The 19,880-nt window shown below is 44.0% G+C and overlaps 1 protein-coding gene across 2 annotated transcripts in view; it reads right to left on the bottom strand.

Moving 5' to 3' along the window:
• Window positions 1–4,520: 4,520 nt before the first annotated feature.
• The window catches only part of BTK (Bruton tyrosine kinase), a 33,668-nt gene continuing 18,308 nt past the window's right edge, over window positions 4,521–19,880 (bottom strand). For both annotated transcript variants that reach the window (XM_003775026.4, XM_023507144.2), the window contains exons 6-19: window positions 18,376–18,504; window positions 18,179–18,246; window positions 17,196–17,383; window positions 14,086–14,148; window positions 13,595–13,649; window positions 13,283–13,362; window positions 12,283–12,410; window positions 9,733–9,807; window positions 9,085–9,256; window positions 8,306–8,522; window positions 7,331–7,395; window positions 6,666–6,784; window positions 5,790–5,947; window positions 4,521–4,995 (exon numbers count right to left, since the gene is read on the bottom strand). In XM_003775026.4, the coding sequence (XP_003775074.1) occupies window positions 4,924–4,995; window positions 5,790–5,947; window positions 6,666–6,784; window positions 7,331–7,395; window positions 8,306–8,522; window positions 9,085–9,256; window positions 9,733–9,807; window positions 12,283–12,410; window positions 13,283–13,362; window positions 13,595–13,649; window positions 14,086–14,148; window positions 17,196–17,383; window positions 18,179–18,246; window positions 18,376–18,504 (1,589 nt within the window). In that variant the 3' untranslated portion in view covers window positions 4,521–4,923. The remainder of the gene's footprint in view (window positions 4,996–5,789; window positions 5,948–6,665; window positions 6,785–7,330; window positions 7,396–8,305; window positions 8,523–9,084; window positions 9,257–9,732; window positions 9,808–12,282; window positions 12,411–13,282; window positions 13,363–13,594; window positions 13,650–14,085; window positions 14,149–17,195; window positions 17,384–18,178; window positions 18,247–18,375; window positions 18,505–19,880) is intronic.

A 19,880-nucleotide genomic window follows, 5' to 3' on the forward strand; every position in this document is an offset into this window, starting at 1 on the left:
GAGAAGGAAAAGCATTCTAGGCTTAGGGAATAGCTACTGTAAAGGCCCAGAGATGGGCCTATAAGTAGTATAGTGTGGTTGGATTGTAGAGAAGGGAAGGAAGTTAGAAAACGACTGGAAAGGTAGGAAAGGCCCAGGTTGTGAAGGACTTAAAAGACAATGTGGGGGGGGCGCAGCTAGTTGGTGTGGTGGATAGAACACCAGCCCTGAAGCCAGAAGGACCTGATTTCAAATCTGGCCTCAGATATTTAACACTGGTTGTGTGACCCTGGGCAAGTCACTTAACCCCAGTGGCCTCAGCAAAATAAAAAAGACAATGGGAAGATTTTACATTTGATTCTGGAGGTGATAAGGAACCACTGGAGTTTATTGAATATGTGAAGGGGGCAGTGGGGAGATGACATGGTCAGACTTGTGCTTTAGGAAGGTCACTTTGATGACTGAGGGGTGAATGGCTTGGAGTGGGGAGAGCCTGGCAGCAGGCAGCTCCCTCCCCTCCCCTAGCAGCTATTGACTACTCCAGGTGTGATGTGATGAGGGTCTGCCACAGGGTGGGGACAGTGTGAAGGGAGAGAAAGGTACATATAGACAGTAGCCCATTGCCTGGGGATTGTGAAGACTGGATAGAAGGGAGTCCCTGAGTGATGAATATGAGTGGATGATGACAGTGAAGTTGCAAGCCTGGATTACTGAGAGAATGATGCTGCCCTTGACAATAATAGAGATGCTGGGAAGAGGGGAGGATTTGGGAGGGAAGGTGAGTTTTATTTTGGACATATTGAGCGTAAGGTGTCCGAAATGCAGTAGGCGATGTGCGACTGGAGGAGGGTGGGATGTGTTGGGCTGAATAAATATATCTGAGCATCATTTTTATAGAGATGACTAATATTTGTCCCTGGGAGTTGGCGAGATCACCAAGTGAAAGAGTAAAGAGAACAGAAGAGGGACCAGGAGAGAATTTTGGCATTAGATGAAAATTCAGCAAAGGAGACTGAAGAAAAATGTTGTTAGTCAGCTACATAGAGAAGCATGAATTATATTTGGCAATCAAGAGATCACTGGCCATTTTGGAGAGAACACTTTCAGCGGAATGATGAGGTCAGAAGTCAGACTTGAGGGGCTTCAGAAAAGAGTGACAGCAAAGGAAGTGGACACACAGACTGAGTCTGGTTTTCTAAGGGTGCCCCTCACGTATCTCAGTCCAGTGCAAGATCAATCACATTACCAGGGTGTCACATCCCAGTGCTGATATACATTGGGCTTATCCTACACTGAGAAATATTCTCCGGTTTTCAGAAGGCTTTCGCTGAAAATCAGATGTTGATGAGGAGTCACGGGAGTAAAAAGATGGTTAAGAGGCTTCATGGTTTAGTGGAGAGGACCTTAAGCTTGAAGTTATAAAGATCTGATTTCAAATCCTGCCTCACATACTTAGGAATTGTGACCTTCTATTGGTCCTGCATATGTCTTACACGTACATAGTCAGTGGTATGTTTTATCCTCCATTAGACTGGGCTGTCCTTGAAAGTTGAGTCTGCAATAAACTGGGAAAATATTTTTACAGCTAAAGGTTCTGATAAAGGCCTAATTTCCAAAATATATAGAGAATTAACTCTAATTTATAAAAAATCAAGCCATTCTCCAATTGAAAAATGGTCAAAGGATATGAACAGACAATTCTCAGATGAAGAAATTGAAACTATTTCTAGTCATATGAAAAGATGCTCCAAGTCATTATTAATCAGAGAAATGCAAATTAAGACAACTCTAAGATACCACTACACACCTTTCAGATTGGCTAAGATGACAGGAAAAAATAATGATGATTGTTGGAGGGGATGCGGGAAAACTGGGACATGGATGCATTGTTGGTGGAGTTGTGAACGAATCCAACCATTCTGGAGAGCAGTTTGGAACTATGCTCAAAAAGTTATCAAACTGTGCATACCCTTTGATCCAGCAGTGTTACTACTGGGCTTATATCCCAAAGAGATCTTAAAGAAGGGAAAGGGACCTGTATGTGCCAAAATGTTTGTGGCAGCCCTTTTTGTAGTGGCCAGAAACCGGAAACTGAATGGATGCCCATCAGTTGGAGAATGGCTGAATAAATTGTGATATATGAATATTATGGAATATTACTGTTCTGTAAGAAATGACCAACAGGATGATTTCAGAAAGGCCTGGAGAGACTTACATGAACTGATGCTGAGGGAAATGAGCAGGACCGGGAGATCATTATAGACTTCAACAACAATACTATATGATGACCAGTTGTGATGGACCTGGCCATCCTCAGCAACGAGATCAACCAAATCATTTCCAATGGAGCAGTAATGAACTGAACCAGCTACGCCCAGAGAAAGAACTCTGGGAGATGACTAAAAACCATTACATTGAATTCCCAATCCCTATATTTATGCCCACCTGCATTTTTGATTTCCTTCACAAGCTAATTGTACAATATTTCAGAGCCTGATTCTTTTTGTACAGCAAAATAACGGTTTGGTCATGTATACTTATGGTGTATCTAATTTATATTTTAATGTATTTAACATCTACTGGTCATCCTGCCATCTGGGGGACGGGGTGGGGGTAAGAGGTGAAAAATTGGAACAAGAGGTTTGGCAATTGTTAAAGCTGTAAAGTTACCCATGCATATAACCTGTAAATAAAAGGCTATTAAAAAAAATATGCAGAAAAAAAAGAAAAAGGATGGAGAGAAGCAAAATTGAGAGAATTTTTCTAGTCAGATGGGTGTTGAAATGCTTATAATGATGACCTTGGAGTAACAACACCCTGAGATCAAATTCATCCTCAGATAGTTACCAGCTTTGTAACCCCAGGCAAGTCAATTAATTTTATGTGCTTCAGTTTCCTCATTTTTCTAATTACAAAATAATAGTATTAATCTCTCAAAATTGTTGTAAAGCTGAAATGAGATAGCATTTGTGAAATGCTTTATAATCAATAAAACCATATATAAATTCTAAAAAAAAAAAAGAAAAGCAAGTTGAGTCTGCAATGTGGTTTTGCCTCTCTGTATTGCCTCTGCTTAGCCCAGTGCCCACCACATAAGTACATGCTGGTATACCGGCTGACTGAGCCTGGACAATTTCCTTAGTTTCCCCTGTCTCAGTTTCCACATTTGTATAATGAAAAGATTAGTTCCACTGGCCTCTAAGGTCTGTTCAGCTCTGAACTGTTGATCAAATGGAAATTATCCATTTCTCTCCTCCCTATTCCCTGTAACCTCTGAGGACCCACACCCTAGAAACTTTTAAGTCTTAATTCCCTGGTCACAGACATTCATATTAAGGCTGAAAAAGCAGCTTGCTCACAGTAATCCGGCGAGGGAGATACATGTGCTGAGCTCTGTGGGACTCAACCTCTGGGGACAATCTGGCTCTCAACCAGCCTTTGGGCCTGCTTGTTGAATCAGGTCAGCCTGGGCTCCTCAAGGGATCAAGAGAGAGGCAGAGCCCATAGTTTTAGAAGCATAGCAGACATTTTCTGGGGTGCTGACCTCTGTAGAATGTAAGCTGCCAGAGGGCAGGGGCTTTTAAATTTTTCTCTTACTACCAGCAGTTAGCAAAGTGCTTGGTAAAGAGTAGGGCTTTAATGAATGTTTGTTAAATCAGACCAAAACTAGGAATATTAGCTTTTAGTTGGGCAGATAGATCTGACCATTGGGGCTGTTTTGTATTTGCTGGGTATCTACTTACATATGGGAAGCAGTGTGTGATAGATATAGTGTGGCTGCTAGGGGACTGACCTTGGAGTAAGGAAGCACTGACTTGGAAATCTTGCAGTTTAATCTTACTTGCAGCAGGAAGATGGGCAAGCCATTACTTAATATTCACTTTTAGGGCCTCAGGCCTCTCTCTAAACCAAAACTTGGAGACACTGCAAGCTCTATCAGTGGACTGAGCTGACAAACCAGTTCCCTCCACCAATGGAAATCCCAGGTTAAGACCAAATTACTTTGTGTCAACTCACTTTCTCCCAGTAGAACTTAAACTCTTTAAGCTAGCCCCTGTTTGTTTTGCTCCCATTGTTGTTCAGTCCCTCCTGCTTTTCCGTGTCCCCATTTGGAGTTTTCTTGGCAGCAATACTGGAGTGGTTTTGCCATTTTCTTCTCCTGTTCACTTTAGAGATGAGGAGACTGAGGCCAGCAGGGTGAAGTGACTTTCCCAGGGTGAAAAAGCTAATAAGTAGGTACCTGTCTGAGGCCAGATTTGAAGTAGGAAGATGAGCCTTTCTAACTCCAGAGCCTGTTTTTTCTATTAGCCTAGTGCTTTGCATACCCCAGTAGTGGGAATTCAAATGATACTTGTTGGATTGAATGAAATTGAGCCCGACACAGATAAAACCCTGCTTTTGTGAAGGCAGTGACATCTAAAGGGAGGCCTTGTAATGATAAAAGATAATGGAGACCTTGGGGATTTTTTTCTGAAACACTTTTGTCAAAAACAGTCCCCTAACCAGGCCTGTTGTTATAAGTACCCCTTATCACAGTCACATGAAGGCCACCCAAAGGGTTTATTTGCTCGTATGCACACACATCCACACACACACATCCGTTACAATTTGTTCTTAACTGCTAGGAGGAATTTTTATCTCCTGGAGCAACAGCGTGTTCTGAAGAATGAAGCTACTATTCCTCAGCTTTTGCTCGGGCCAGAGAAAGTCCCTGGGGATCAAAGGTGTGAGCCATTCTCAGGTGTACAGTGCCACAGTTAAGGAGTGCAGGGGGAGCGTAAAGGCTTTTTTCCCTGCTCCCATCCCTTTCCTTTCCTCTCGCCCTCCCCTTCCCTTCCCCTTCCCACCCAGGCGCTGGAAGCCTTGAATTTCTTCAGAGAAAAGTGAGTGAGCAAATGGAGCGAGGAGTGGAGACGGAAGGACCAGAGAAGTGGGCTGAACGGCTCAGGATTCTTCATCCATAACATCCAGAATGTTGCTCAGAAGAAATCTGAAAGTGGGGCGTTCATCTGCCTTCTGGACTCAAAGAGAAAGAAGATTGTTGGGAGGGGGCAGAAATCATGGACCTCCTGGCCAGAAAACACAGTTTTCTTTGTGTTCTATGGAAGTGCATCAGAGCAGTGTGCAAGCAACAAGTCCCCTCCTGTGCCACATAACCTGCCTTTCTTATGCCCCATGCCATCGGTCAAGGGAAAGGATAGTGGCAGGGAAACTCTGTTTGGACTCCAGACCCCCCCATCCCCCAGAATCCAACATTTCTTTGTCAATTTTCTCCTGGAGAAAGGTGAAGTGTCAAGGGCAGGAGGGCCTAAACCTACCCCAAGACATTAATTTAGGTTACCAAGGGCTAAAAAGTGGTTATGAAGGTACCTATAGAAGGGAGTAGTGAAGGACTTAATGAGAAGTGTGAAGGTTACCTGTTTGCCTGTTTGAACTAAACAATGTTTTTTGGTTTTTTTTTAAAGAATGAGGCAATTTGAAAATGGTTTGTGTTCAGGTCTTACGGTCCTGGCACCTTCATTTAGGGTCACAGAAAGGAATAAGCATTGAACTTTGGACTGCTTTCTACAAATGAGAAGGGATACAGGCCTTCTTGTGGGTATTTGGCTGCCTGGCAGTAACTTGTATGGCATTTCAATTCACTCCAGAAACCTTGAGGTAGCCCTAGGTTCTCTGGGAATTACTAAGGGGGAAAAAGGGATCTGTGCAGCAGGCAGTCTGCGGCCAGGTCTTCTGTCTTGGAAAGTAGGAGATGGCCCTTGTCAATGGCCCAGGAAGACTATTTGTGCTTATAGGGGAAGAAGGCTCACCTCATGCCAGCAGCTGTACATGATGGCATACACTCGTTCTGAGGCTAGCTGAGGCCGGTAGAGCCGGAGGCCTTTGGCAATGTGTTCTGCTGTTTCACTGTTACTAAATCTCTCATACGGCATCTTTCCCAGAGAGTAAATCTCCCACATCAAAACCCCTATGAGGCAAAAAAGAAAAGAAAACCAAAATTAATATATACACACACATACACATATGGGCAGCTGGGTGACCCAGTAGATAGAGCACCAGGACTGGAGAAAGATTCAACTTGCTGAGTTCAAATGGGGCCTCAGATACTGACTAGCTCTGTGACCCTGGGCAAATTCCTTCACCCTGTTTGCCTCAGTTTGCTCCTCTGTAAAATGAGCTGGAAAAGGAGATGGCAAGCCCCTCCAGTATCTTTGCCAAGAAATCCCCAAATGGGGTCACCAAATCAGACATGACTGAAATTACTGAGCAACATCATATATACCTACACTTATTCTCTGCTCTCTGAAGATGATACTTGATACAATTGTGTGCTCTACAAACCCCTTAATATAATTCTAGATACCAGAGATGCCAGCCCCTTGGAGTGTAGCACAAAGTAGGTGGTACCTTCCGTGGTGATGTGGTATAGTGAAGTTGACATAGTGGAGCAGAAACCTGGATTTGAATCTTTCCTCTGACACTTACCAGTTGTGTGTTCATGGACAAACTAGTCTCTCAGCTCCAGTTTCCTCACTTGTAAAATGAAGCTCATGATACCTATAGTACTCACCTTATTTCCAGGGAAAGACCTTTGGAGCCCTTAAAGTACTTTGGAAATGGCAGCTGTGGTGACTGTCTGAGGGGGAAAGTCCCACTTATTCCTCTAAACTACCTTGTCTACTCACCAAAAGCCCAGATGTCAGATTTGCTACTGAACTTGCTATACATGAGGACTTCGGGTGGAGACCACCGAACTGGAAATTTGGATCCCGCCGAGCTGGTATATTCATCATCCAAGACATATCTATGAGAGATTTAGATCAAATTGTTGACACTCATCTTGGGATCTGCCTAGACCTCTGGACAGAGGCAAAAAACCAAGACAAGTGTAGGGTCAGCCACATGTCTCATTGTCCAACCAGTCTCTTCTGGCATAAATTAAGCAAAAGATATTCAGGTTCTATTCAAAGGAGGACAGAAACTGAGGCCCGGTCACTAGACAATAGTGTGCATAGCAGTCTGTTTTCTTCTTTCTCTCCATAGCTGATGATGCATTCTGGGTTGGCTTAAACACCACACAGTGGGGAGATCCAGAGTGATTAGGAAGAAGGTAAGCAGTAAAGATAGCAAAAGTATGAGGGGAAGAGAAGATAATGAAAGAATTGAGGTAGAGAAGACACAGAGACATGGGCGAGAGGGGAAAATATGCTTACGATAACACAGAGCGAAGAGCAGGAAGCCACTGAGAAATACCAGACTGAGCAGCAAGATGGGGAGAAGATGACAAAGCCATAGAACATTTCTGTTTTTCAAGGTGAAGAAAAGGGAAAGGATGAGGAGGCACACTGACCTGGAGAGACCGAAGTCAGATACTTTGACAATCCCTTGATCGTTGACCAAACAGTTTCGAGCGGCCTGTGGAGGAAGAGGTACCAGTGAGGCCATATTTCCTTGCAAATCACTGGAATCTCCCAGTGGAATCCTTGTTTGTTCATTTGTTGTTGACGTCAGTAAGACATGTTTTGTTTCTTCCATGTGAGAAGCCTCTCTAAATCCAATGGGATTATTTTTTGACTTTTTTCGCATCCCCAGTATTTAGCACAGTGCTTGACACACAGTAGGGATTTTTAAAATGCTTGTTGATTATGAGCCTAGCTCTGATTCTACTTCACAGAAACACCTGGATGTGGAGATAATGAATGAAATCCTTGAGAATATAAATGCAGTTGGATTTCCTTCACATATGCAGTTATTATGGAATCCATTCTTCTGGGGAGATGTGAAACTAGAACTCAATGGGGGCCAGTTTGTGGGCTTAAAGCAATTTGGGAGTTGGTCTGGGCAGGGCCACGCAGGGGTGCCCCTAGATGGAGGGGCAACTGCACCAGTTGGAGGCACTCCTGAGTCTTCATGCTTTCCCAGACACTGAGAATATGAAAATACAGCTGACCTGTTGCCACTGAGGCCAAGGCAAATGAACAGTATTCACACTCAGAGCGAAACTGGGAGAATGACACAGGATGACCAAGCTCATTTCCATCTCCTTAATCTCTCCTTGGGGTATCTTCTGCCCCCTGTATTCTGTCCCCCTTTGATAGCAGCCATCTGCTCTTAACATAGGCCCCAGCTCTCTGGAAGCCTTTCACCTCTCCCATCCCATCTGTACTACATCAGGGGGCTTACCCCAGTGTTCTTCCCCAATTATAATGCCAGGCAGAGGTTGCCATGAATCTGTGCTGCTCCGTGTAGGCTTAATTGTGAGGCTCTCCCCACGCTCTCCCCCACCCTGCCTCCTTTGCAGGCACACGCTCCCCCAAGGTCCTACTAGATCTCGGTGAAGGAACTGCTTAGATTCCAGGTAGTCCATAGCCTCACAGACGTCCCTGCACATCTCCAGCAACTGTTGGGTCTGGACGCGGGGCCTCATTTCCCTCAGGTAGTTCAGGAGGCAGCCATTGGCCATGTACTCAGTGATGATGAAGATGGGACGCTGCTTGGTGCAGACCCCATATAACTGGACCAGTTTCTCATGTGACAGGTTCCTACAGGATAGGTAATAGATCCAGCCTCCCCTGTTGCTCCACAGAGCAGTCAAGGAAAGGCTGGGAAAGACAAGGTCTGATGAAGTAGCGCCAGAACAAGTGACCCTGGTGACTAGATTGCCTTTCTCCATCCCTCTTCCTTCCGGCTCCTGGCTGTGTTCCGATACTTCAAAACTGGCACTAAGTGGAGACTTAAAATAATAGAGCAGAGGAGCAAATCCAACACAGGACGGTCACGGAGACTACCTACTCGGGGGAACTGGCTTTACTCCACTGTGATCAAGCCATGGAAGGGACATTGAAAACGAGACGGGCCGTGGCAGCATCATTTAATTTCATTAGTGTTATTAATGCTGCTGGAGGTAGGATGCCCCCAAGATCAACACCGTTCTCAAGGAATAGCTAACTAGAGACTGAGCCTCCCACTCGTCACAGTGTGACCCCAGGTTCTGGTCCAGACCTCGGAAGTTTCACACAATGTACGGCACACTCACATCACAGTGTAGCGTGCCTGCTGATATAGACACCAAAGGTTGGATGGAGAGTTTGGGTAGTAACTCACATCATGACTTTGGCCTCCTCAATGAACTCATCCTCTGACATGGAGCCTTCTCTGATCATCTTGATGGCCACGTCATATTGGCCTCTCCATTTCCCATACTTCACCACCCCAAACTGTCCAGTCCCCAGCTCCTTCAAGAATGTCAGGTCCCTTGGATCAATCTCCCATGACCCTATAACAAATAGCAGCCTCTATGTAATTCCATGGGATAGGAATCATACTGTAGGGGAGGGACTTTTCTCAGGGGAAGAATGGGATGTGGGCTCAGGAGCACCAGTGCATCTGTCCTCATAGGACTGTTCGGGGGTTCCTCCCCTGGGGTTCTGAGATCTTAAAACTTTGGAAAGAGCCCTGCCTAAAAGAAAAGAGATAGTATAGATGACCCCTTCAAGGGCCTTTTGAGCCTTGGAAGTCTTTACTTCTGCAGCCCTTGTTTCTCTTAGTGGGGACCAAAGCCTAAGGGAATCAGAGAAAGAAAGCTATGAGCCTGCTCGGTTCTCCTGGAAGCAGGTGTAGCACTAAGGCTCACTATGGAGAAACTCAGGCCTGCCCCCCTTCCTGCTTGCTCCTGCAGTTATTGAGAGGTGGAAGGTGAGGATGGGACGGGGGGAGGCACTAGATTCAGGTCGAGAAAAAAGTAGTAATTACCATAGCCCAGCCCCGCCGTGGAGGGAGCATTCTTGTTTTGTTGAGAAACTGGATACTTGAGTCTCGAGATGAGTCCTGAAATACACAACAGTGGGTTCCATCTGCCTAACTCGGCATATCGACATGGCAGAATGCTGCCAGTGCCCAGCTGGCCATAATTGGGCAAGAGAAGCTGAAGGCTTATATGCAGAGCTGCCTTGTTCCAGTTGACCTCCATAATCCCACATTTCCTGCAGCGTCACGGGATTGATTGTCAGGTGTCCGTGGCAGCCCCCCTCCATCCCCACCAGCTTCTTCCTCTTTCTCCTCTCAAAAGGTATTTTCATGGAAGAGAGAAAAGATGATCCTTATTAGTAATATACTCTTAGAGTTCAAACCCAGCTGACATCCTTAGACAGTGAGGTGGGCCTGGGATCAAGAGGATCAAATCTAGCCTCAGACATTTACTAGCTGTGTGACCACAGGCAAGTCACTTAGTCTTTATTTGCCTCAGTTTCCTCATCTGTAAAATGAGGATAATAACAGTACCTCCTCCCCAGAAATGTGAAGAACAAATGAAGCACGATTTATAAAGTGCTTAGCACACTGCATGGCACATGGTAGTGCTATAAACGTTAGCCATTATTATAGTTATTATTTAGGCTTTAACTCCAAATGATTGATTTCCCCTTCTGCAAATTGATTTCCCCTTCTGCGAACTTTTCCTGCACTTAGAGCCCAGACCACACGAGCTAGCACTTTCTCACATACTTTTTTCATATTTCCTTTTGAACTACCAGCTCCACGAGGGGAAGGGTGATGGCTTACATTGAGGACTAACATTGGCATTATGGGTAAAGGGACTGACCTGGTGCCTTCTGTTTCTGATACTATGGGCCTATTCCAGTTAACCTCTCTGAGCCTTAGTTTTCTCTTTTATAAACTGAGTCAAATCATACCTATTCCAGTACCCCTCGCACAGTTATTGTATGGCTCAAACGAGACAATTTATGGCAGGAGAGTTCTTAGACTTCTCTGTGTTGTGGCTTCCCCTCTGGTAGGCTGGTGAAACTTGGGAATCCTGCTCATAATCATGCTTGTTGTCTTTATTCATGATTGAAAGATATGATAAATCTCATGGGAAGAAAATCAAGAATTCATTTCTTTCCCCATCCTAGTTCACAGACTTGGATTCCACAGAGCCCCAGTTTTGTTATCCTGTGTCAGTGTATTCTTTTTCTTTTAAAAAATTATTTTATTTTAAGCTTAAATACAAAATGAGAAAAGAAAAAAAAGAACATGTTCATGTACACAGCAGAACTTAGAGGATTCAGTATAAAATGATGTCTCCATTTCAAACTGTTTATATTTTTTGGAAAACCTATGTAATAAATACTACATATTGGAACAAGAGGTTTGGCAATTGTTAATGCTGTAAAGTTATCCATGCATATAACCTGTAAATAAAAGGCTATTAAATAAAAATAAAAATAAATAAATAAAATAAAAATAAATAAATACTACATATTGTTTTCAAAGCTATCCAGCTTTTCTGTGCTGCCTTCCAAGTTTTTTTTTGTTCTCTGCCGTGTACTTTTTATTTCTATTTTTTCCCTCTCTCACCAACCTGTCCTAGAGCAGGATACAATTAAACATGAATATATAAATATATATGTATACCTAGATATAATATATACAAACATATACATGTATGTAAGACCATGCTATACATATTCAATTTGTCAGTTCTTTCTCTGGAGATGCATCCCATCTTCTTTCATAGGTCTAAGTCTTTCCATGTTTTTCTAAAATCAATCAGCTCATCATTTCTTATATCAGTGGTATTCTATCACAATCATATACCTCATCTTCTTTAGCCGTTCCCTAATTGAAAGGCATCTATCTTTTGAGTCAATCTGATAGATGTAAGATGATCTCTCAAAGTTGTTTTAATTTGCATTTTTCTAGTCAATAATGATTTGCCTTTTTTTCATGTGATTACAAATAGTTTTGTTTTGTTTTTTCATTGAAAAACTACCTGTTCTCCCACTGAACCATTATAGTAGAACTTTTGTGGACAACAACAAGGGTAGTATCGAATATTCAGAGCTCAAAGAAAGAAGCCAAAGAAGTCATCTAGTGCAATCACCTTGCAAATGACAAAATTGAGGCCCTCAGAGGTAAAATCATTTAATCAAAGTGATGAGTTGTCAAGGAGCAGAGGCTGGGATTAGGGTCCAGCTGCTCCCCACAAATAATATTCAGTCTTCTGCCTCTTGCCTGTGCCCACCTGACTATCATGTCTGGAAAGTATTGGTCCTTTATAATTGTCCCTTACGATCCCTCTCGTCTTTTAAAGAACAACTTGGGTGCAACTTCTTACACAGGACTCTTGAAATAATTTGCTACAAAGATTCAGTTTTTTATATGAAACGTTCTTTTTCTCTTTTGTAGACTGAAATGTTTTCAATTATGTCTGTTGAGATCACAATAAAAGTACTCATTTTAAAAAAAGGTAAAAAAAAAACTACCTGTTTAACCACCCCTTCTTATGTAGACTCTGGTACTCACCAGCAGAGTTGTGCTGATGGTAATGGATGAGTTCGGGAATAGTGTTGAAGAGGTGCCTCTCGGCCAGATAGTATTGGCTCTGAGGGGTGGAGCACACGACATAATGGCGGATCACCCCTTGAGGGTCCCTGGAGAATTGAACACACAGTCAGGAACTTGGGAGACAAAGAGAGGAGCTACAGACTCCAAATCAGTGAAGTGAAGAAGCTCAAAGAGGAAAGAAAAAAAGTGGCCCGATGGGATGATCAGAGTGCAAGTGTTGTGAGGGCCAGCCCTGTTTCTCCCGATGAGGTAGCCTTTCTTCTCGCCATGGCAAACCCTCTCGATCCCATTCTAACCCATCTTCTCCGGTCGATTTCCTCCTGTGTCACTCCCCCTTTCCCACATATCTTCATCCTACATCTCTCTGTCTTCAGGCACCTTCCCTGCAAACCTACAAACAGGCCCACATCTTTTTGATCCTCAAAAAATCTGCACTGGATCCTTCCCTCTCTGTTAGCCATCATCCTAGATTTCACTTCCCCTTCTCAGCTAAACTCTTTAAGAAAGCTGTCTCATTTCACCAAAACTGCTCTCCAGTCACCACTGATCTCTTTGTTGCCAAATCCAGTGGCCTCTTCTTAGTCCTCATCCTTCTTGATGCCATAGAGCTTTTGACACTGGTGATCACTCTCTTTTTCTTATTGATATTCTCCTCTCTAGGTTCTCCTCCTTCCTCTTTGATCATTCCTTCTCTGTCTCCTGTACTGAATTTCCCTCTAGGTCAGGCTTACTAACTATGGGTGGCCCCCCCCCCAAGGCTTTGTCCTTGGCCCCCTGATCTTTTTCACTCTGTACTATCTCACTTGATCTTATCAAGTCCTATGGGCTCAATTATCAATCATCGTAGGCAGATGATTCTCAGATCTTTGTATCCCCAGAACTTAGCACAGTGTCTGGCATATCTTAAATCCTTAATAAATGCTTGTTAACTGACTACTTCTCCAGACTTGTCACTTACCCAGCTGATTTGGTAAAAACAGACACAGTATATTTTCCTGCTTTGCTGGAATCTCGGACAATGAAACCCCCTTCTTTACCCTGGAATGAAGAGAAAAAAAGCCAAGATGACCGAGGAACAAGAACAGCTCCCATCTACATCCATCCTGACCTTCAGTTCCCTTTTGCCAGTTGTCATAGCAACTATTTGAGTATAAGTAAAGTTAAGCATTACATGATAGCAACTTCATCTCTTTCAGCTTGGAGGTGACTCTGGTCTATGGCTTAGGATGCTGCTTGGAGTTCCAGTATTCAGACACTAGAGTGCACTCACCTCTTGCTTTAGCAGTTGTTCTGCTTGACTCCGAGTCATATGTTTGGAATACCACCTGAAATAGGAAGCAAAATGTCTAGGTCTGAACCTAGGAAGAAGTATCCCAGCCATCACAGGCCCACCTGTGTTCCTCTGGCCATCAGTCATATATTCAACACGGAAAATGCTACTGAGTGCTTTTGAGGTACACAGAAGATAGCATCCACCCCTTTCTCAAACCTAAGCTGGGATCAAAGAGACATGGAAGAAGAGCGATCAGGAAGGGAAGGATTTGGGAACAACCCACTCCTGTGGCCAGGAAGGAAGGTAGAAAAAAATCCAATCGTGACTTGGCAGCCTTTAAAAGTTTCATGTCCTGTGGTGGCCCCCTGTTCTTGTGGCAGTGAGCTATAGTTGCCAGCTCATGTGAAATTTTAAAATGCACATTGAAAGCAAGGGAGATAGCCTCTTTCTTGTGAAATACCACAGCTAAAGGCCCCGTGCATACTCACTCATACATCTCGATGGAGTCTTCTGCCTCGGTGACATAGTTGTTAGGGATGTAACCTTCCCGGCTGCAAAGTAGACAGAGACGTGAGTCACCCTGAGCCATCTCTGCAGGGAGGAAGAGAGCCAAACGTGTGGCCCTGGCTTCAGGAGCTGAACATCCTGATGGCTGATGGGCCAGGCTCTATGTGTTTTGGATTATATTGGAGGCTTGTTTGTTTGGCTCTGAATGAGAGCATCAAAAGAGGGAATAAGCATCTTTCTGATGCTCTCATCTTTTGGGTTTTTCCCCTGATCAGAGAAAATAGGTGCTTTGTCAAATAAGTGTTTTGAAGGTGAGCAGGAAGCTTGTGTGCCGTCTTCTCCACCTAGAGGGAATTTCAGTTTCCTAGGCAGCATGACCTTGGGATTTAGCCTTCTGGCCAGAAGGGAGGTTTCTTAGGTAGCACCAGACCTGGGAGTTCCCTCATGAGGAACCCTGAGTTCAAGGAGCAGACTTTCTAGGGGAGATGAGAGTCTGTAAACAGGCAGACCTCTGTGCCTCTTGGAGAAAGAGAAGCATCACCAACATGGCCCTCAAGACTGAAGGAGAGCTGAAGGTGACACAGCATAGAAAAGCAAGTAATCTGAACTGTGTCCCCTGTAGTACTATCCCTTCCCCTACCCCTGTTATTTTAGAGATTCAGACAGTTGTAGGTGACTACCTGTGTAACTGGAGTCAGTCTTAAAATGTTGTTGCCTTCCAAAGAGAGCTTCTGAACGATCACAGGTTCTCTGCATGCTTATGTGGCTAAGTTTGGGGCTTACTTGAGTGCTTTATGTATTTTCTATGTCTCCTCCTAGACTCCTCTAAGCCCTTCTGAGTCATCTGCATTTTCTATGAATTCAAATAAAGCCAAATCTATAAACATTTATTACTTTGAGTACTTGGATAGGAGCTAGCAACTCTGCAACCTATATTTTGGGAAACCTAGCAATGAGCTCTATATGAGTTATATTTTAAAAAAACAGTACCATTCACCGAAATATATGGGCCTGGCACATAGTAGGTACTTTTACAAAATGTTTGTGGGCTTATCTTGACGACTCAACTGTCAACGATGACAAATTGCAGAACGGTCGCACTGGTAGAAGACATAGGGAACTCAATGGTATTTATTTCCCAATGCCAATGAAATTGCAGGGTCAGACCAAAATTCAAAATAAACCCCCAAAAAATACCCCAAACTTCAAACTTCAAGGCTATATTTCTTCTCCTTTTTGTGGCTAAACTCCTTGAGAAGGCCATCTATACTCAAGGTCTCTACTTCCTTTCTCCTTCTTCTCTTCTAAACCCTCTATAACGTGTCTTCTAACTTCATTTTTCTATGAAACTGCTCTCTCCACAGTTAGCGGGGATCTCTTCATTGACAAATCTACTGACCTTTTCTCAGTCTTCATCCTTTTTGATTTTTCTTCAGCTTCTGACACTGGTGATCACTTTTTTCCCCTTGCTATCCTCTCCTGTCTAGTTTTTTTTTTTAATGACATATTTCTTTCTTGGTTCTTCTCCTACCTATCTGATCCCTCCTCGTTTTCTCCTTTGTTGAATATTCACCTAGGTGTCGTTGTTGTTGGAGGATCGTTTCAGGCCCGTCTTTGTGATTCCACTTGGGGTTTTCTTGGCAGAGATGCTAGAGTATTTGCCATTTCCTTCTCCGGCTTATTTTAGAGATCAGGAAATTGAGGCAAATGGGGTTTAGTGACTTGCCCAGGGTCATACAGCTAGTAAGTGTCTGAGGCCTATTTTGAACTCAGGTCCTCCTGACTTCAGGCTCAGAGCTCTATCTACTGCAGTGCCACTTAGCTGCCCTATTCCCTTAGATAACACCCACTAACCGTGAAGCATCCCCCAAGGCTTTTGTCTGAATTCCCTTCTGTCTCTATGCTATCTCACTCCCGTTTCCATGGATTCAATGATCATCTCTTTGCAGATGATTGTCAGAGCTCCTTATTCACCAGTCCTCACCTCTCTGCTGACCTCCAGCCTAGCATCTGCAATCGTCTATTGGACATTTCCAACTTGATCTGCTATAGACGTCAACATGTTTACACACTGAACCCGTGATCTTTTTCCGCGATCCTTCCCCTCTTTTTAACTTCCCCGTTACTGTTAAGAGTACCGCCATCGTCCTGGTCACCCAGACTCAAGATCTCGGTATGATCCTCGCCTCCTCGCTCTCTTACTCTGTCTTTTCCCCTTCCCCCACATCCAATCAGCTTCCAAGTCGTGACTCTATCTTTACCACATCTCCCACATATGACCCCTTCCCTCCTCTGACACTGCCCCCACCCTGGTGTGGGCCCTTATCACTTCGTGCCTGGGCTATTGCAATAGTCTGCTGTTATTGCTACAGTCTGACCATGTCACTCCCTTATTTAATAAATTGGAGGTGCTTCCTATCACCTCCAGGATCAAATGTAAAATCCTCTGTTTAGCTTTTAAAGGCTCCTTTGTCTTTTTTCCATGTTTCTTACTTCTTACTTCATTAGCCTCCTTTGAATGCTATATGGTCCTGCTCATTTCAGGTCCTCCTCAATGCTAGTGCCTTGCCTCTGAGATCACCTCCACTTTACCCCATCTCTATCTTGTGTGTCCGAAGTTGTTTGCACGCTGTCCCTCTCATTAGAATGTGAACTCCTTAAAGACAGGGCTCTTTTTGCCTTTTTTTGTATCCCCAGAGCTTAGCGCAGTGCCTGGCACATAGTAGGTACTTTTACAAAATGTTTGTGGGCTTATCTCGACTTGATTCAACTGTCAAAGATGACAAATTGCAGAACGGTCGCACTGGTAGAAGACATGGGGAACTCAATGGTATTTATTTCCCAATGCCAGTGAAATTGCAGGGTCAGACCAAAATTCAAAATAACCCCCCAAAATACCCCAAACTTCAAGTAAGGCTTAGGCCTCCTGGCTGATGCTCAGTGGAGGCCTGGGTCAGAGGTTCTGGGTTTGGTGTTGGGCAGGTAAAAACCCTTTCTAGCCATGATGACAGGGAGGGAGGATTCCACTGTCAGATTGTGAGACCGCACAAGCCAGGGCCCAGGTATGTATGGTTCCGGGGTGGTCTCTCACCCATTTTTGTCCCGAGCTCTCCACCAGGGCAAGGTGCTCTCCTCCAGGATAAGATACTCTTCACCCTTCTGTAACTGCAGGTCATTTGCGTTCATTGGCGTATAGTCATAAAGGGCAACGACCCTCTTGAGCTCATTTGGGGGGCTGGCCTCTCCTCTTGGCTCAGGGGGCAGTGGTTTGTTTTGAATCTGTGGGGCAGGAAGTCACAACAGGTAACGGATCTGAAAGGGGCAACACTCTCCTCTCCTTTCCTATCTGGACTGTTTCCTGTCTAGCTCAAATCAGACACTCAATTAGAGATCAAGGAAGCCTTGCTTTTAGTCCCAGCTCTGCAAAGTCTTGGTTGACTTGGGGCATTTTGCTTTGCACTTCCATAAAACAGAGATAACTGCCTATGTCCCTCCCCTCACAGTATTCTTTGTGGTGGTGTTTGGTCCTTTCCCAATTGTGTCTGATTTTTCGCATCCCCATTTGGAGTTTTCCTGGCAGAGATACTGCAGCGGTCTGCTGTTTCCTTCTCCAACTCATTTTACCAATGAGGAAACTGAAGCAAATAGGGTTAAGTGAATGTCCCAGGGTCATATAGCTAGGAAGTATCTGAGGCTGGATTTGAACTCACAAAGATGAGTATTCCCAAGTCTAGGGCTGGTGCTCTATCCACCTCATCACCTGACTGTCCCTCAAAATATCATTGGGAGAATCAAAGGAGACAAGGCATGTGTGTGCTTCATTTACCACAAGCTAATGTATAAATGGTAGGAATTACTCAGATTTTAAGTGTGGGACATCACCCTGATGGCAGCTGGAGCACCTTATACCTTTTCCCAGCACCGGAAATACTCCCAGTTGTTGGGCTTCAAAGTGCCCAGTTGCCAAACAGCAGTACATCTCTGGTCCTCTACCTTTAGGGTTCTAACTCAGGCCAAGAATCAAAATATTATTTTACTATTCATCCAGCATCCAAATTGAGGGTCCCCCTATACCTGGTCCTCCTCGGGGGTTGGAGGAAGAGGCTTTTTGGTCTTCCGGTGAGAGCTTCCCGGTTTTAAGCCTGAAAAATAAGAAACTGATGATGAGAGAGCAAGCGTTGTAGGGAAGAACTTAGGAACAGCAAGGGTAGGTCAGCCACAGAAGTAAAGCAGAGAGGATACAGCCCAGCAAGAAATGGCACGTCTCTCACTTCCATTGCGATTCTCCAGGATTTGACAGCCCATGGCATTTTTGGCTGTCTGAGAGCAGCAGAGGTACTGCCCATCGATCCAGAAACAAGGGTGGTATTTCTGCACAAGGTCACTGTTGTAGCGGATCACTGTGGGGAGGGGAGAAGAGAGAAAGAGGTCATTCTGCAGCCTGGAGCCCTCCCGGTGGTTCTTCAATTGGAGGACCCAGGGTTTACATTTTCCCCTCTTTGACTGGATTTAGCTTAACTTCAACCAACTCTCCTCTTACTCTCTCCACTGGCCTGATGATTAGTATACGTGTATACTTGTACTGGAAAACCTCTCAACGACCATCTGAATTCTAGTAGATATTACCCACAGAGCACAGGAACTGTTTGACCTGAGTTTTTTCGGGCTGCTTTTACAGCCATTCTGTGAAGCAGGTGAGAATTGGTCTGGCTTGCACTTTCCAGATGAGGACCAATTCTCTCTCTCTTACTCCTACTCCAGCATTTCATTAAATGCAGTATAAGAAGCATTTGTTAAGCACTTGCCATAAGACAGCTATTGTACGGGGGAAATCCCATTCGATCTTAAAAGGATATTTGCCTTAGTAAGGAGGGTGGAAGTTACTGTTTAACTGCTGCATGGTTCAGTAGCAGAGAGCTCAAAGGTACAGCCTTACGATAAGTGGAAACGAGAATAATTCTCTCTCTCTCTAATGCATATGTACCGCCCCCCCCCCCATTGTGCTGGGAACATTCAGGTGAGTCAAACTCATTATGAATTTAATAAAGGCTGTTCCCAAAGTCTTAGTGCCATTTTTAAGAACTCTACTAAGAATTTAAGACAGCTAGTATCTTCTCTGCCTATCCCAGAGTTTAGAGGGTTAAGTGAGAAAACACTCAAAAGCCCCATGCAGAAGAGATTATTATTATTATTTTTGTCATCTGTGGCATTTCAACAACTCTAACAATCATCCCCATTAGAAAAATCTCCCAAAGTCAGGCTGGAGAGGTACATTTTCCAGTCAACATGGACAGGTGAAAGTTCTAAGGGACCCAGGCTCTTTACGTAATCCTCCAAAAACAACCAAGAGAACAAAAAGGCTAAAAAAAAATATGGCAAAAAATGAACTAAAGGAGAAAATTGGCAAAATGATCCAAAGTACAGACATGAGTTGTTTTTTTTTTCCTGAGGCAATTGCGGTTAAATGACTTGCCCAGGATCACACAGCTAGGAAGCTTTAAGTGTCTGAGACCAAATTTGAACTCAGGTCCTCCTGACTTTAGGGCTGGTGCTCTATCCGCTGAACCATCTAGCTGCCCCCAGACATAATTTTTTAAAAATGAATTTCCTGTCAGGATATTTGGGTTAAGATACCCTATAGGAAGTCAGAGGGTTAGAGTTCAGAAAAAAAAAAAAAACCAGGAGAGGAGATGTGCTTTGGGACTTATTTGCACAGATGGACAAATGGTCATTATAATTACCCAAGATTCAGCTTCATTTTTTCATTTTCATTGCC

This window comes from Sarcophilus harrisii, chromosome X, assembly GCF_902635505.1.
Source record: "Sarcophilus harrisii chromosome X, mSarHar1.11, whole genome shotgun sequence".
Taxonomy (NCBI): Eukaryota; Metazoa; Chordata; class Mammalia; order Dasyuromorphia; family Dasyuridae; genus Sarcophilus; species Sarcophilus harrisii.